The sequence below is a fragment of the Mastigoproctus giganteus genome, chromosome 8 (genome assembly GCF_048544385.1).
Source record: "Mastigoproctus giganteus isolate SK-2022 chromosome 8, ASM4854438v1, whole genome shotgun sequence".
Lineage (NCBI taxonomy): Eukaryota > Metazoa > Arthropoda > Arachnida > Uropygi > Thelyphonidae > Mastigoproctus > Mastigoproctus giganteus.
Window position 1 is genome coordinate 158,275,978 of NC_143582.1, and position 16,766 is coordinate 158,292,743.

Consider the following 16,766-nt stretch of genomic DNA (forward strand, 5'->3'; position numbering starts at 1 on the left):
AGCCTTTGAGATGTCATGAGCAACTACTTGTGTTTCACTGAACCTTTCCATTGAATTAGTCCATAAATGGGTAACATAAGCCAGAATATCACCAGTGGATCGACACTGACGGAATCCATACTGGCGATCGTTGATCAGACGGAAGGTTTCTAGGTAGCTTAAGAGTTGGCGGTTAATTGATTTCTCCATTACTTTAGAAAGGGTAGAAGTAATTGCAATGGGACGATAATTGGATGGGAGGGATTTTTCACACTTTTTAGGACTGGCTGGATATGAGCAAATTTCCAAGCAGAAGGAAAAACACCTTTGGAATAAGAAAGCGAAAAAAGGCGGCAAAGAATAGGAGTAAGTTCAGGAGCACAGGTTTTGAGAACAAGTGGAGAAATACCATCAGGACCTGGAGCTTTCTTAGCATCAAGATTCATCAAAATCCTTCTATCCTTTTGACGGAAGACCACAGGAGGCATTGAATGGAGCGTGTTGGGAATGGTGGGAGGTGTTTTACCAAGATCATTAATACATGAGCTGGAAGAAAAATGGGATGCTAGCAGGTCAGCTTTATCCTTGGCTGAAGTGGCAACAGAACCATCTGGTTTGGACAGAGGTGGGAGCAAAGATGGGCAAAAGTTGCGGCCAATAGCTTTGGCAAGAGACCAGAATGCTCGGCTACCATTAGGGCAAGAAGCAAGTTTTCTACTCTTAGCCTGTTCAAACTCTAGTTTGGACTGATTAATAACTGCTTTACAACTGTTGCAAGCTTTGGTGTAGGCAGAAAATGAAACTGAAGAATTAGAAACAAGCCAATTACGATATGCAACATTCTTCTCTTGGACGGCCTTAGCACATTTATTGGAAAACCAAGGTTTAGATAAAGGACGAGATTTTAAAGTGGAGTGTGGGATAAGGGATTCCATTCCTGCAAGAATAATTTCACTGACACGATCTGAGCAAACGTTGACATCAGAAGTTTTAAAACAGTAATCCGACCAAGGAAAAGAAGAAAAGAAGTCTCGCAGGTCATCCCATTTTGCATTCTTCTAATGCCAAACAACACGTGGTCGGGAATAGCCATGAGATAAAGGTTCCATTGGAGAAGAGACAATTACCAAGTTGTGATCTGAAGTGCCTAAAGGACCTCTCACTTCGACCGTGTGCTTAGAAGGGTTGTTTGTGAGAAAAAGATCAAGCGTATTGGCTGTATGATTAGGATTGTCCGGTATTCTTGTAGGTAAATGAACAATCTGTGCCAAGTCATTAGTAACTGCAAAAGCGTCAGCATCTCGACCTGCTGGGTTGGTGTGACTAGAAAACGGAAGTCAGCTGGAGTTGTGAACATTAAAATCACCAAGGAAAATTACTTCACTGTTAGGAAAGTTGGACTGGAGAAAGTCAAGTTGTAAAGAGAGGATTGCCAAGTGATTAGTGGAGTTGGGAGAACAGTAGAGACAACAGATAAATTTGACACAATGAGGTAGAGAGATTTTAAGCCAGAGAAGATCAAAGAGAGAGGAGATTCCAAATTGCCAAGTCTCTGACAGGGAATATCAGAACGGACATATGCACAAGTACCACCTTTGAGGCGAAAGGAATCATACAGCGAATAATTTGGGCATCTGAGATGAGCAGTAGATGAGTCAACCGATAACTGAGATTCTGTCAGAAAAAGTACATGGGGTTTGGCAGACTGCAAGTGGAAATGGACATCATTGAGATTAGAATTGAGACCACGTATATTTGTGAAATGAATTAGGAAGTCCTTGGGAGGTTTAGATCTTTTCGCAGATAAGCTTGCTCTATTAGTTTGACAATCCATGGTGTATTCAATAGGAAGAAAAAGTAGGTGGGACATGCTGTATGAAGTAATAAAATTTTTGGATATGGCGTACATGTGGTAAGAATATACCCAGATCCTTGACATAATGTGGCCTCGACAATGCTCCCCGCATACACACTACTCTGACTCCCTCAAGTCACTATCTGGCAGAGTAGAGGTAGCAAGATTATACACTAGCTGATCCGGAAGCTTCCTAGAGAGTTACCAATAGGTTCAGTCCGGTGTACTAACTAGCGGCCGGCCTGCGAACACCGTTTTAGAGCTGTACCCTCGAAATGTAAGGAATATTGGATCTCGCCACGACGTTCATCATAACCTCAAAAGTCATCAATCATACTGCATGATGGAAGAGATAGGGAAGGGTTGACCGGAACTTAGCTCTAGAGACTAAACATGGGTTCCACCACTTCAAGCTTCCAATAAGCAAAGTGGTGGTATTTCACCGGTTGATGAGAGTCATCTACCACCTAGTACTGCCTGGTAACATAGAGGGACGGCGTTCCTCCATGTGGTGTGGGCGCCACACCTCAACCCCTGCTTACGTTGGTTCACACCTGGGTGGTCACCCACCATGTACTTGTGCATGGAGGTTATACCCAGGATTACAAACAGTCCCACCATCATGAAGGTGCAAGCAGAGGATTTGGCTGTCACAGACCGTCCGGACTTCACCGAAATTGGGTCCAGTTGACTTGAGTGTCACCCGAATATCAGTTCCATCAGCGTTTTAGACTCCCAGGTAGCAAGTACAGCTTGTCTGGCATATCTGAGAGTATGTCTGTGACAACCTCAAGGACCGATGGGGCATCAGGCCATGCATTGGACTTTGGAGTCATCGTTAGTGTCCAGGGGTTTCATTTGTGGGGTGGGGATATAAATATTAACACATATATAAGATATAAAAGTAGCATGGCCATGCTTTGAAAAATATTATTTCCAGTATTAACAAATAATATCTATGACAAAAGTTTTGCATGATAAAATAATAAATTTACAGTAAACCCTCAATTTAACAGACTTCAATACAATGGATTTCGGAATTAACGGACCAGACAAATAATAATACAGTAATGTACATATTAATCTCAACCATATTATTTTTTTAAGTTATACAAAACTTCAGTGTTATTATTAATTAAAAATTGCCGACCAGGCTAGCCAGGTAGGTAAAGTGCCTGCCTGGAAACCCAAAGGTCGCGGGTTCGATTCCCGTCTCGGGCTGGATATCACGATGGTGCCGAACCAACCGGTTGGTTGGATATCCCGGCCACGATACACGAAGGAAGCAAGAAAAAACTGGTTCCTTCGTGTATTGATCACATCATACGAAATAAATAAATTAATTAATAAATTAATAATAATTACCTATTTCCATTATTGTTTTGATAATTACTTTTATTTTTATAATCAAATTCAGGAAATTGTTTTTTATTCTTTCTGAAAACGTGTTCAAATAGCTATTTTTCCAGATTACAGATATGAACGCAACTCGGGACACTAAACTGCAGACCTAGCGACACGCTTTGTTTCAGTCTCGTTCTGCCTCAAGCTATCGTGCGGTCAGGTTGTATACAGAGTGTTTCTGTGATTTCTGAATTATGACTATTTATTAAATAATTTTGCAACTTAAAATGGCATCAAGTGATAGGAGTTAAAAGTAAGTGTGTGAACTTAAATGTGGCACAGAAATTAGAGCTAATTGAGAAATTAGAACAGGGCATCTCAGTAGCACGAGTTTGTGAAATTTATGCCGTGAAAAAACAAACTGTTTCTGATATCTGTAAATCAAAGGCCAAATTGCAGCATTTTATATTTACAACAGAATATTACATATTCTTTATTAAATTTAATAATTTTATATTGTATTAAAGCTTTTTTTTTACATTAAGAACAATAAAAAATGCCTCCCCAGGTTACATTCGATTTAACAGACTTTCAGCATTAACGAACACCCCTTCTCCCCTATTAGTCCGTTAAATAGAGGGTTTACTGTATTAATGTATCAAAAAAAAAAAAAAATACAAATGTTTGAAATATAATTTCAAAAATTTGAAATTTTTCAAAAGTTTCAAAAAATTTGAAACATCATCAGCTGATCCCACTACATAGAAATTAAAAACTGTCTGACAACACTCTAGAAACCCCTAACAAAATCAAAAGCACATCCCTTTAGCTTTGGCCCCAGTTATCACTTCAAGTAAATCCCATATCATTACAATGTCCTCACTGTAAACCAGGGGATCTTTTACATGAAGATTCTTAATCCATAAAGAATCCCTTCACTTAACCATATCAAGAAAATTCCTTCCATTTGATGCCACTCTAATATGCTGCAAAACAAAAGGGCCATCCAATAAATCCACGAAAGTCTTCCTAGTGTGTGAATGACCCAAAGAGAAGTCAACAGGTGGAAAGTTAAATTCACCCATTATAGACTAATAGACTAATATTAGAATGGTAAATGTTGACTAGCAAAAAAGTGTTTATATAAATACTTTTTGCCAGTCATAAAAAAAGCAAAACTTTTTTTTGTGTACCCTCAGTGCTCACTGATAATATAACAAAAGGAACACTACTCATGCAGGTCTACAATAAACCATGCAAGTCAGGAGAAAAATTACCTTGCTGTATGGTTTGGTTTTTGGTATTGGCTGAACCTTTGCTAACTTTAAGAAATAAAAGATTGCCAGAAATAGTGCTCACTTGGTTACTGATATAAGAGAGGACTAATCATAAAATTAAATCCAGCAATCATCGGAGACTTGATTATATATTTTTTTTTTTTTTCAGAAATGATAACACTTTCTGAGACCTACAAAAATTTATCCCAATAACCTGGCCATCTTTCACTAGTATGAAAGAGAAAAATTGAGTGACTCAGAAGGTCCTATGGCTCAATCTTTCAGTCCTGGTGCCTGTTTATTCCAAGGATTTAAGTAATCTTACATAAAGCAAGAAAAAGCTCGAAACCTCCTGCTAAAGGGCAGAAACAAAAAAAATTAAATATACAGGTAGGACCCGTTTTATGACATGGTTAAGTTCCAGCAAAACAGGGTCGTAAAATGAAAAGTCCTAAAAAAGACCAAATTATAATGCAATTGAATGAGATAGGTTCCAAAATTCCCAAAATTTTTCCAAGTATGCACTAATATTTCTATTCTTTATAAATAATTAAATATTTTAAACATTTAATGCACATGTTTTATTTATACTTATATATAAAATAATTAATAAAATAAAATTTTACTTTGGTCCCATGAAGTCATCACTTGAGTACGTATTTACTCAAGTGATGACTCCACTACCCATTTAGTCCACATTAAAAACTAAATCAGGGTGGTAGTTGCCTTTGTCTATTAAGTGTTTAAATTCGAAAGGATACTCTTCAACCACTGCAACATCAGCACTAGCAGCCTCACAAGACATTTTCACATTGTGAATTTTACAATAGTTTTTAAACTGATGAAACTACCCTTTGCTGGCCGTAAATGTTTCAGTGCTACCAGACTCCTCACATATTTCATCAAATAACGACTTTGCCTTGTCCAGAATCACCACCTGTGTAACAGGAATGTTATTTTGGTTCATATCATCAACCCACAACACTAACAATTTCTCCATTTTTTCCCTTGTCTCACTGCACCAATAAGTTGTTCTGGAGGATGACACACTTGTTATCCCTGTGTGTGTGCACTTTATTTTATCAACATTGTTCATAATCGTTGATATAGTAGAAGGTGCTAAACTCAATGCCTTACACGCATCCGACCGATGCTCACCAGACTCCATGTGACGATCACATCCATTTTCTTCTTAATTGTTAGTGTTTTACACTCTTTTTGGGCCCCCCCCCCCCTGCACAGAAACTGCCCTACGCTTAGAACTCATTGTTACACAAAAATTATTATTGATGAGAAATAACACTGTGTAACCCATTAACAATTGAGGGAAAATTCACAATGAAACAAACATGGCACACTGAAAGTAAACAAAGAACCCCAGGGGCTCACATCTGGTGAGTATGGGCTTGGCACACCCAGGGTCCTGAGCTGGATATCATCATTCTTCTCTTTCTTGGTGATTCCCTTCTACTTTTGACTCTCTCTCTCTCTCTCTCTCTCTCTCAGGGTAACTTGGGAATTGAGTAACTGAGTAACCTTGAATATTTTTCTTGGTGATTCCCTTCTACTACTTCTCTCTCTCTCTCTCTCTCTCTCTCTCTCTCTCTCTCTCTTGGGGTAATTCAGAAATTTTTTTTTTCCATAAGCCTCAGGCTTCCTTGCACCATATGGCTATTAATAATAACAACTCTTGACTTGGCTATCATTCCACCCACAATGCACCACGAAAAACAAAAGAAATGCCTAGTGCGTGTTTGGACTTGCAGGCATTGCTGCAACATGTTACTGAGTTGTGATTTTTTTGTTATTTTCAATTTTCTCAGGTAATATTTTGAAACAGTCGTTAATGTAAAAAAGTCATAAAATGGACCATCATAAAACGGGACCTACCTGTACTCAAAAAGAAATTACTGTTTCAATTACTGGAAGGTGATATGCAAGTGAATTTCTTAATAATAGTATTACATAAAATAAAGTGAATTTCTTAATAATGGTATTGCATTGAAATTAATTACATACCCTTTCCAGACTTGTGATTCTGTCATCAGAAAACCTTGGATGTAAAAGTATACAAGCCAGTAATTCCACTGTTTTTCCTAATCCCATTTCATCAGCTAAAATGCCTCCTGGAAGCTTTGGTCTTACAAAAGGTTTCTTCCTAGTAAAACTATGAAGAGCCAGTTTCACCATATGGTAAGTAGTAAATGAAATACAAATACAATATCTCATATTGACTACAGTAACACATACTGATAGTTCTGCCCTGAGATTCCATGCATAAAAAGAAAGAGGAATGTGTCTCTACATCATTATCTAGTAATTTCAAGTGATAAAAGAATGTGGTCAAAATAATAATAATTATTAGCCATGTGGTGCAAGGAAACCTGAGGCTTATGCTGCACCAGCCAAAAAAAAAAAAAAATTTTCTGAATTACCCCAAGAGAGAGAGAGAGACAGAGAAGTAGTAGAAGGGAATCACCAAGAAAAATATTCAAGGTTACTCAATTAGGAGGAGATGGAAGACGCAGGGATTGCGGGATTAAAAATTAATAATTTGAAAAACTGAATGCTGAGGTATACTGCACATAATGCATATTTTCCCAACTTCTTAAAAATAACAATATCAGAAAATTTCAAGGTGTGTGAGTAGTATACAAAATGTAGGTTCTAGCACAAATGCACACTTACCAATGCAAAAAAATTACCTCTCCTTAAAAATATCTCCCCTTCCCTTAAAATTTTTCATTTTTCTAAAATAATCTACAAAATTCAAAAAAATTTAAATTATATTCTTTTAAGAAAATAACATAGGTTTAAGCGAAAAATGACTAAAAAGTCTCTCTTTTTAATAAATAACATGTTAGAATAAATATTTTTTTAAAACTATTTTCTATAATCAAAATCAAATATATGTTCAGTATTATTTTGTAACCCAAGGTAAATTAATTTTAAATTAAAATTTTTAATATCATTATCAGATAAGGCTTGACTAAACTTTCATGGCATATAAATTTCTTTCCTTATAACTTCTACTATGAGATGAATGCTGGTATCTTTTTTAAGTTTTAAATTTGTTTACATTATATTCAAAGTCTATTCTTAAATCAGTTATTTTTTTAGTAAGAAGGATTTGTAGCTTTGTATTAAGAATTTCCTGGAAGACAAAGGGGGAGATGGATAGATGAAATTCTTGAGTTTTTGGGTAGTAAATGGATGGCCAGTGCTCAAAACAGAAGGAACTGAAAAGTTGCTGGAGAGGCCTTCATCCTGCAGTGCATTGAAAATGGCTGATGATGATGATTAAGAATTTCTGCCATTTAATAGTCAATTTTTTTCAGGCTGTTTTATTTCATACATAATTTTGCTAGCATATATAAAACTAACCTTTTATAATTTTCATTCATGAATTCATTGCTTAATGAACGATTTAAAACATCGGTACTTTGCTGTTTCCAGTCTAATACTTAACATTGACAAATGCAGAGTATTGCACGTGGGTAGCAGTAACCACAGAGTAATGTATCAACTGTGCAGTACTGCACTCAGGGTAGCAGAGAGTGAAAAAGAACTAGGGGTAATTGTGCAGTCAGATATGAAGTTTTCTGGGCAGTTCAGACAAGCTGCCAGAGCAGCTCATGGGGTCTTGTCAATGATAAGCAGCAATTTTGCTAGCAGGGATAAGGAGATGATTATCCCTTTATATAAGGCAATGGTCAGGCCACACCTTGATTACTGCATACAGGTCTGGAGGCCACATTTTAGGAAGGATGTAGAGCTGCTGGAATGAGTTCAGAGAAGGGCAATAAAAAGTTGCTCTTACAAAGAAATGCTTAAGTTCTGCAAATTTCAGCATCTGGAGATTAGGCACCTGCGAAGTGATCTGACTGAGGTGTATAAGGGCTTGAATGGCAAATTTCAGTGGCTGGAGACTAGGCACCTGCGCGGTGATCTGATTGAGGTCTATAAGGCCTTGAATGGGTTGAGCACGCTGAATTCTGATGGGATCCTTCCACTTGTTCAGATTACCAACCTACGGGGACATAAGTTCAAATTAAGAAAGGACAGATGTAGAATAGATGTGCGGAAATTTGCCTTTAGCCAGCGGGTGGTTAATTGCTGGAACAAACTTCCATCTGTCGTTGTGGAAGTTGATAGGTTAAATAAATTTAAGGAGGAACTGGACAGGCATTTGGAGGGAATGGTGTGATTTTTTTTTTTTTTTTTGGCTGATGCTGCATAAGCTCCTACACTTGCTTTCTTGCATCATGTGCCACTACTACTACTACTACTACTACTAATGGTTTGCGCAAGATCAGTGCTGATGGGATTCTTCCTCTTACTCAGATTACGAACTTGAGGCGGCATAAATTCAAATTGAGGAATGGCAGTTGTAGAATAGATATGCAGAAATTTGCCTTTAGCCAATGGGTGGTTAACTGCTGGAATAACCTTCGTCTGTCATTGTGGAAGTTGATAGCTTAAATAAATTCAAGGAAGAACTGGACAAATCTTAAAAAATAAACTGAACTGGAAAAAAGAACTGGACAAACCAAATAAATTCAAGGAAGAGCAGGACAAACCTTTGGAGTGAATGAATAGGTGAAATGGGAAGGTTTTTTTTTTTTTTTTTGCTGATACTGTATAAGTTTGCTTTCTTGCATCATATGCCTCTACTAATGCTAATTTGTTTAGTAACTGCCAATGACATCTTCTGATAACTGTTGATATTTAATTATAATCTGCATATCTAGTTCTTCAGAAAATTCAAGAATACAAATACTACTAAGTATTTGAAACTGGGTTTTTTTTTTCATGTTTAATTTCTTTTCGAATTCCCAAATAAATTCCTCAAGATAATCTTTGAACTCTAAAATAGATTCCCAGTTTAACTTATTTGAATGTTCTTTAATAAACTCTTCATAGATAGCTTGATGTTTACATTTACTCCAGTCAATCTTTTCACGAAATTCTTCTCTAAAGCTTTCTGAGAGTTTTCGTTCTTTAGTAATAATATTCCAATTGAGATAATCCTTAAATTATCTAGCTAACTGTTCAGAGAAAGTAGGATCTCTAGATACTTCATCCCATTTTACAGTATTACCTTTAAAAGTATAATCTTCAGGAATTTTCATTTAATAACTATTTTTTTCACTTAAATAATGACTGTCTTTTTATCCAATAATTGAAATTTTCCTTCATTTTCAAATAAAATTAAACAGTACATTCAATAATTTTCATTGATTTTTTAAATTTCCACTGAAATAAAACTTCTAGAGATTTGATGTTTATATAATTTGAGTGTTTACTGACATCAAAATGTATTATTGGGTATGTTTTTGAACTGAAAATAATCAACAATTTATGCCTTCATCAACAACACATATTTTTTATTCCTGCAGCTAAAAAAACTTGTTAATCTTACATACTCATTTTCTTCATAATTTATTCTAAATTCTTCGTACGAATATCTTTTTCCTGACACCTCAACATAATGATCAGAAATCTTAGAATCTAAATTGAAAAATCAAATTGTTTTTGATTTTCAAACCCATTTGATTTCTGAAAAATTATGAAAATGTGAGTGATTTCTCTGAATTAGAAACTAACCAAACACTCCTTTTATTATTCGTTATATTAGATAACTAGACATTACCACATTCCCATAACAAGTTAACAGTTTCTCCTGATATAACATTTTGTAAAAATTTATTTTCTGTGGTTAATGTTCTTAATAAGTGCATAGAATGGGATAGAATATGTTTTCAGGTATTGTAGATTTACTGCATTTTTATCAGACTTAGAATCAGATATGTAAATTCTCATTTCCCCATTGCTTCATAAGACCCACTATAAACAGATAATTCAACATTTTGTGCACTAAATTTTATTTGACAACATAAGCTTTATTAACGGCATCATCATCTTGAGGGTTAGCTACTTTATTCTTTTATTCCTTGAATTAAAAACATCTGATATATGCATATTCAACAAATGCTTTATTTGCTGCATCACTGGGATTCTCAGGATATACATATATATATTTTTTTCTCTATTTGCATTGTAATATCATTTTTAAGAGTTAACACATTCTCCATTTTAAATTCAGTCTAAGCTAAAGTTTCTTAATGGTCTAATGCTTTTATGTTGTTCTCAAGATTATTATTATTTTGTAGTTCAACACCTGTACTTTTTTATCGATATCAGTATATAGTGAATATACTTTTTTGCTGTTTGATTCAATATACACCGTGCTGCCACTTTATTAAGTGCACTCCTGCTGTGCACACAAATGGTTTGTCCCACAATGCTACAAGTCGTATGACCATAGTTGTAGATAGATATAAATGCAGCAGAACAACCTTTCTAGTATCAATTTAGCGTACAAACCGTAGCAAGAATGGGGAAAAGGAGTGACTAAAGGACTTCGAACATGGCATGGTAGTAGGTGCAAGACGTGCTGCACAAAGCTTCTCTGAAACAGCAGTTCTCCTGAACTTTTCATGCACCACACTTTCAAAAGTGTATCTAGAATGGTGCAATGAACAGAAAACATCCTGTCAACGGCACTCCTGTGGAAGAAAATCGCTTGTTGGTGAGAGAAGTCAGGAGGATGGCTAGAAATGTGCAAGCAAACAGACGGGCCACAATGTCGCACATCACATCAGAATACAACCTTGGTGCGCAGGACAAAATATCGCAACGAACCACTAGTCGCACTTTGTCGCAAATGGGCTACAACAGCCGATGGTCACATCATTTGTTATCAATGAAGAACAAGAGAGCATGCCTCCTGTGGGCACAGCAACACCAGCACTGGACTATCAAGGATTGGAAAACAGTTTCTTGGTCTGACGAGTCAAAGTTCCTGGTGCATGGAAGGCTCAGAATTTGGTGAAAACAACATGAATCCATGGACCCGTCATGTCCTGCGACTACTGTGCAAGGTGGTGGGGCAGTGTTATGGTGTGGGGAATAAATAAATAAATAAATAAATTTTCTGTTTATACTCCGGGACGACCAAACGGTCAGAAGAGTTCACAAGATAGACAGAATACAAGAAACAGCACCGTATTCAGCAGTCACGGGCTTGAACCCCGGTCACTCAAGACACGTGTACTTATGCACCCGCGCGCCTGACCACTAGGCTATGGCAGCCTGTTTTCTTGGCACACGTTGGATCCATTGATACCCATAGAGTCACGTCTTAATGCCACATCGTACCTAAACATCGTTGCTGACCAAGTGCATCCATTCATGTTGACAATTTATCCTCAGTCAGATGGTTACTTCCAGCAGGATAATGCACCGGTGCACAAAGCCCAAATCACTATGGAATGGTTCCAGGAATGTAACAATGACTTTTCTTTGCTGCAGTGGCCCGCTCAGTCCATAGATCTCGATCCTATTGAACATCTTTGGGATGAGTGGGAAAAGGCTGTTCGCTGCAGACCTACACCTCCGTTGAATCTCAAAGAACTGCATGACACACTCATGTCTGTCTGGTACTGCATTCCTACATGTTTTCAGCATCTTGTTCAATTCATGCCTAGACGAATTCAGGCTGTTTTGAAGGCTAAAGGAGACTCAACATGCTACTAGGATAGATGTACTTAATAAAGTGGCAGCACAATGTATGTTTCAAGTTTTGATTGCACATTGTCAATTTCTTTTATAAGAGATTCTTTATTACTCTATGTCATTATTTAAAATTTTTAATTTCTCACTGTCTTCTCTGATATATGAATCAATACTCAGCTTTATACAGTGACTTCTTACTTTATGCATGTTTAAATTATATGAATTTAAAATAACGTGTAGCAACCATATTTACAGAAAGCGCCATGAGAGGGGGGGAGTACATACCCAAACAGATATTCAACCTCGACAAAACAGATTTATATTGGAAAAAAATGCCTGATTGCACTTATATCTACATTGCTGAAAAGACTGTGCCTGGCTTTAAGGTGGCAAAAGATCAACTAACACTTCTGTTCATTGCTAATATGTAATGTGCAATTACCGCTATCAAAACTCTCATGCCCTTAGACATGTATGACATGTCATAATACACAAGCCCTAAAGGGTGGATGACTGTTGTTATTTTCAGAAGTTATCTTGGATCTCAGTTACAACCAGAATTGGAAGTGTATTTCAAGGCAGAAGGAATTCTGCCTTGGAATGGAATAGAATATACAAATGGAATGGAATATACAAATATACAAAGAAATAGAATACAAAGAAATATACAAAGAAATAGAATATACAAAGGGAATGGAATATACAAATCAATTAAATCAATGATTTAATTGATTTGCATCATCAAGAATTGTCAAATGAAGATCTGTTTGCACTGGAGCAGCATCATATTCAAGAGGAGGAGGCAGCAGTGAGCGACAGCCCAGAGGTCAAAGAAGTAAAAGGAATATCGAAATAATTAAATCTTATACATGAAGGCCTAAATCTGCTAGCTGACAACGACCCTAATTTTGAACAAAGTGCTAAAGTGCAATGTAAAGTTATGCTAAAACTTTGTTGCTACTATGAGTTGTTGCATGAGAAGAGGCAACGTGCAAAGCAACTAACTGTGGATTCCTTTTCAAGCACTCAAGAGAGCAGTCAAGTCCAGCCACCTCCCGGATTAGTGTAACACCCTGGTATGAATCCAAGGGAATGGAATCTGACTGTGACGATCCCTCTCATCAATCTGCCTAAGGCCACTCCATCTCTCTCTCTCCTTCTGAACTGTTGTTTGCATTGTACTGCATATGTTGATTATAGTGACCATGTTTTTTCTTACCATAAAAAAAAAAAAAAAAAACACACAGAAAAAAAAAAACTAAATCAATAAAGATGAATGAATCTCTTTGGTTGCCCAGTCTTCCAACCAAAGAAAATGAATAGTATGTACCAGTAGGGGTAAATTAGCTAGATGTGAGAGTTACTCTCATAGGCCTATTATTGCATTTTTTTTTTTTTTTTTTTTTTTTTTTTTTTGGAGATTATTTACATCACGTGCAAATTTAAATTGTGTGAGGCATTCTGGAATGTAATCCTCATGTAAATTAAGAAGTCACTGTACTATCAATGTTTTTATTTATAGTTAAATTATAGCTCTTTAGTTCACTATTTAATTTTTGATTATCTTCTTTAAGATTAACTAAGTAAATTTTTCATTCTGCATTCTTTCTATAACATGAGTAACACTTTCAACTACATATTTTTTAGTGGTCAAATCCATATCGTGCTCAGGATCTTTTACTTTCTTCAGTTGCTGATTATCAATATTAAAACTACCATTTTGATCTTAAAACCTATACCAGGAAGTCCTCTTTCACCATTACTAGTTTTTAATCTAAATGTAGTAACTAACTTACTTAAACTGTTCATTTCTTATGTAAATTTATTCACACCAGTAACCTCATCAATAAAAAAGAAATTATGCAGTTTTTTTAACAGCTGCAGTAAATAATTTTATGAACTCTTTACTATTCAGTTCAATTGCAGCACGTTCATTTCTAATCTTATTTATTATTCTTATATTAGGAAAGCAAAATAATTACACTGAAGTCATATATTTAAGTACTGCATAATAGCTCTGTGTTAAATAAATCACAGATGCATTTCTCCTTCTGCCTCTAATGAATACATTAATTATTATCCTGATTCCTTTCAGTAACAAAATCATCAAAAACTATAGGCTTTTGATTATTTTGATCAATTGAATCAATATTAAATCATATTAGCAACATCTAATTCAAAAGTAGCAGTGATACGGTCTTCAATTTTATTATTTTCTCTGATGATATCATGTAACTCATCAATGATATCTTGTAAGAGAAGAAATTGTTGATGATGGGTTTGTTAAGGGACAGTCTTGTCTGACAAATCTGATTGGATATTATGATGTGTTTAAAAAGGAACTAGATGATGAAAAAAATAATTTTGATATCATATACTTGGATTTTGAGAAAGCTTTTGACACTGTTGCGCATGGAAAACTACTGTACAAATTGGAGCAGAATGGTATTAAGGGTAAGTTGCTACAATGGATAAAAGGATGGTTGAGTGGGAGAAGACAGAGGGTGGTAATCAATGGGCACTGCTCTTTGTGGACTAATGTTATTAGTGGAGTCACACAGGGTTCGGTGTTGGGTCCATTGTTGTTTTGTATATTTATCAATGATATTAAGGAAGGTGTATCAGGCTTAGTGTCGAAGTTTGCAGATGATACAAGGGTTGGCAAGGTTGTTAAAGACACCAATGAAAGTATGCTACTGCAACAGGATCAAGAAAAGTTGAGCAAATGGACTGAGAGGTGGCAACTCAAGTTTAACATTGACACATGCAAAGTACTGCATATGGGTAGAAGTAACCACAGAGGAACATACCAACTGTGTGGTACTACACTTAGGGTGGTAGAAAATGAAAAAGACCTGGGAGTCATTGTGCAGTCAGATATGAAGTTTACTGAGCAATGCAGACAGGCTGCCAGAGCAGGTCATGGGCTACTGTCAATGATATACAGGAATTTTTCTAGAAGGGAAAAGGAGGTGCAATGGTCAGGCCAAGCCTTGAGTACTGTGTACACAGTGGCAGATTACCCATTAAGGCAGTGAGGCACATGCCTAGGGAGCCCCAAGCCTAGACATTTTCCTATAGTGTTCTAAAATAGATTAATGTTTTCAGTAAACATCATAAAAATCTTGATTAATTTAAGCGAAAATTTAAGCAAAAAATTCAAAAGTACAAAATTTCATTTATTTGCCACCTAACTTTTATTTATTTTTATTCTTTTTTTTTATTATTATTTTTTGGGGGGGCCCCCAAATATAATTTGCCTAGGGGCCCCAACTATCCTTAATCCGCTACTGTGTGTACAGGTCTGAAGGCCTCATTTTAGGAAGGATGTAGATTTGCTTGAGAAAGTACAGAGAATGGCAACAAGATTGGTGAGGGGAATGAAGAGATCCTCTTACCAAGAGAGGCTTTAGTTCTGCAAATTGCAACAGCTGGAGACTAGGCACCTGCAAGGTGATCTGATTGAGGTGTATAAGGCTTTGAATGGGTTGAGCACGCTGAATTCTGATGGGTTGGTTGGTTGGTTAGCTGAGTTTTATTGGCGCATCAGCAACTTAGGCTATAATGTGCCAAAACTTTATAAAACATTCAGTGACCTAATGAATTAGGTCACTAAGTCAGGGTATAAAACAATTATAAACTGTAAAAGACAAATATCTGTAAATAAGTAACAATAGTAAATCTTAAAATAATAAGATTTTTTTAAATATGAGTAAAAAGCTTTACTGTTTTTAGGAAACTAAAAATAGCAGACACATGGTCATTGTCGGATAAAATCTGACTGAGTGTATACGGCTCAGTGAGATGGTTAAAAGCGGTAAAACGAACATTTCTAAAAGCGGTACAGTCACATAAAAAATGTTGAACCGATAAAATGGTGTCACACTGCTCGCACATAGGAGGGTCATCAGCCCTCAGGAAAAGGAGTGTGTGATATGACAGTGTCCTATGCGGAGCAGAGCAAGAACAACTTCCTCTTTGCAATCCCTGCGTAAGCTGGACCGCCAAGGATGGATCACAGGCTTAATTCGACATAGTTTGTTTGTAGTAATCAGTCGATGCCACGAATCTTGCCACTGAGATTGTAGGTTACTACGGATCACTTGCCTGTAGTCTGTATAGGGGACTAACAGGTCAAGATTATCCCTCAGGGCTGCCGATTTGGCTGCCAAATCATTTCCTCTAATCCCGATGTGACTGGGGATCCAGCAGAAGCGGATATCGAATCCACTTACAGAGAGGTTGTATATTATCTGCTGAATTCAGGACAGGATTGGATGATTAGTGTGTGACATCGCTGATAAAGCCTGTAGTGCACTCATTGAATCGGCATATATAATACACCGTTGGTAACGGTGTTTTCTTATGTGATCTAGAGCTAACTCTATGGCATGCAGCTCTGCAGTGTAAATGCTGCAGTCAAGGGGTATCTGCTCTGATGTGGTATTATTTGGAAAGACAGCAGCAGATCCCACATACGATTCTGACTTCGAGCCATCTGTGTAAACTGGCAAGAAGTCAGAATGTTCTGCACGGTGTTGTGAATAGAGCTAAAGGTAGACAGAAATTGGAGTATTAGACTTCGTCGCAATCTTGAGCGAGAAGTCACATGCTGGTGTTTGTGCATGCCAGGGTGGAAGGGGCTCCTTTGGTGATCGAGCAACCTTGTCTACCGAGATGTTAAGCTCTTTGAGTAGCTCTTGAACACGAATACCGAATGGGCAATTGGCGGT

General features: G+C 36.7%; 1 protein-coding gene across 1 annotated transcript in view; it reads right to left on the reverse strand.

The window, feature by feature from the left end:
* The window catches only part of LOC150081954 (E3 ubiquitin-protein ligase SHPRH), a 504,999-nt gene that overhangs the window by 442,634 nt on the left and 45,599 nt on the right, over positions 1-16,766 (reverse strand). The window contains exon 4 of the mRNA XM_090380382.1: positions 6,475-6,622. Coding sequence (XP_090236508.1) covers positions 6,475-6,622 — 148 coding nt within the window. The remainder of the gene's footprint in view (positions 1-6,474; positions 6,623-16,766) is intronic.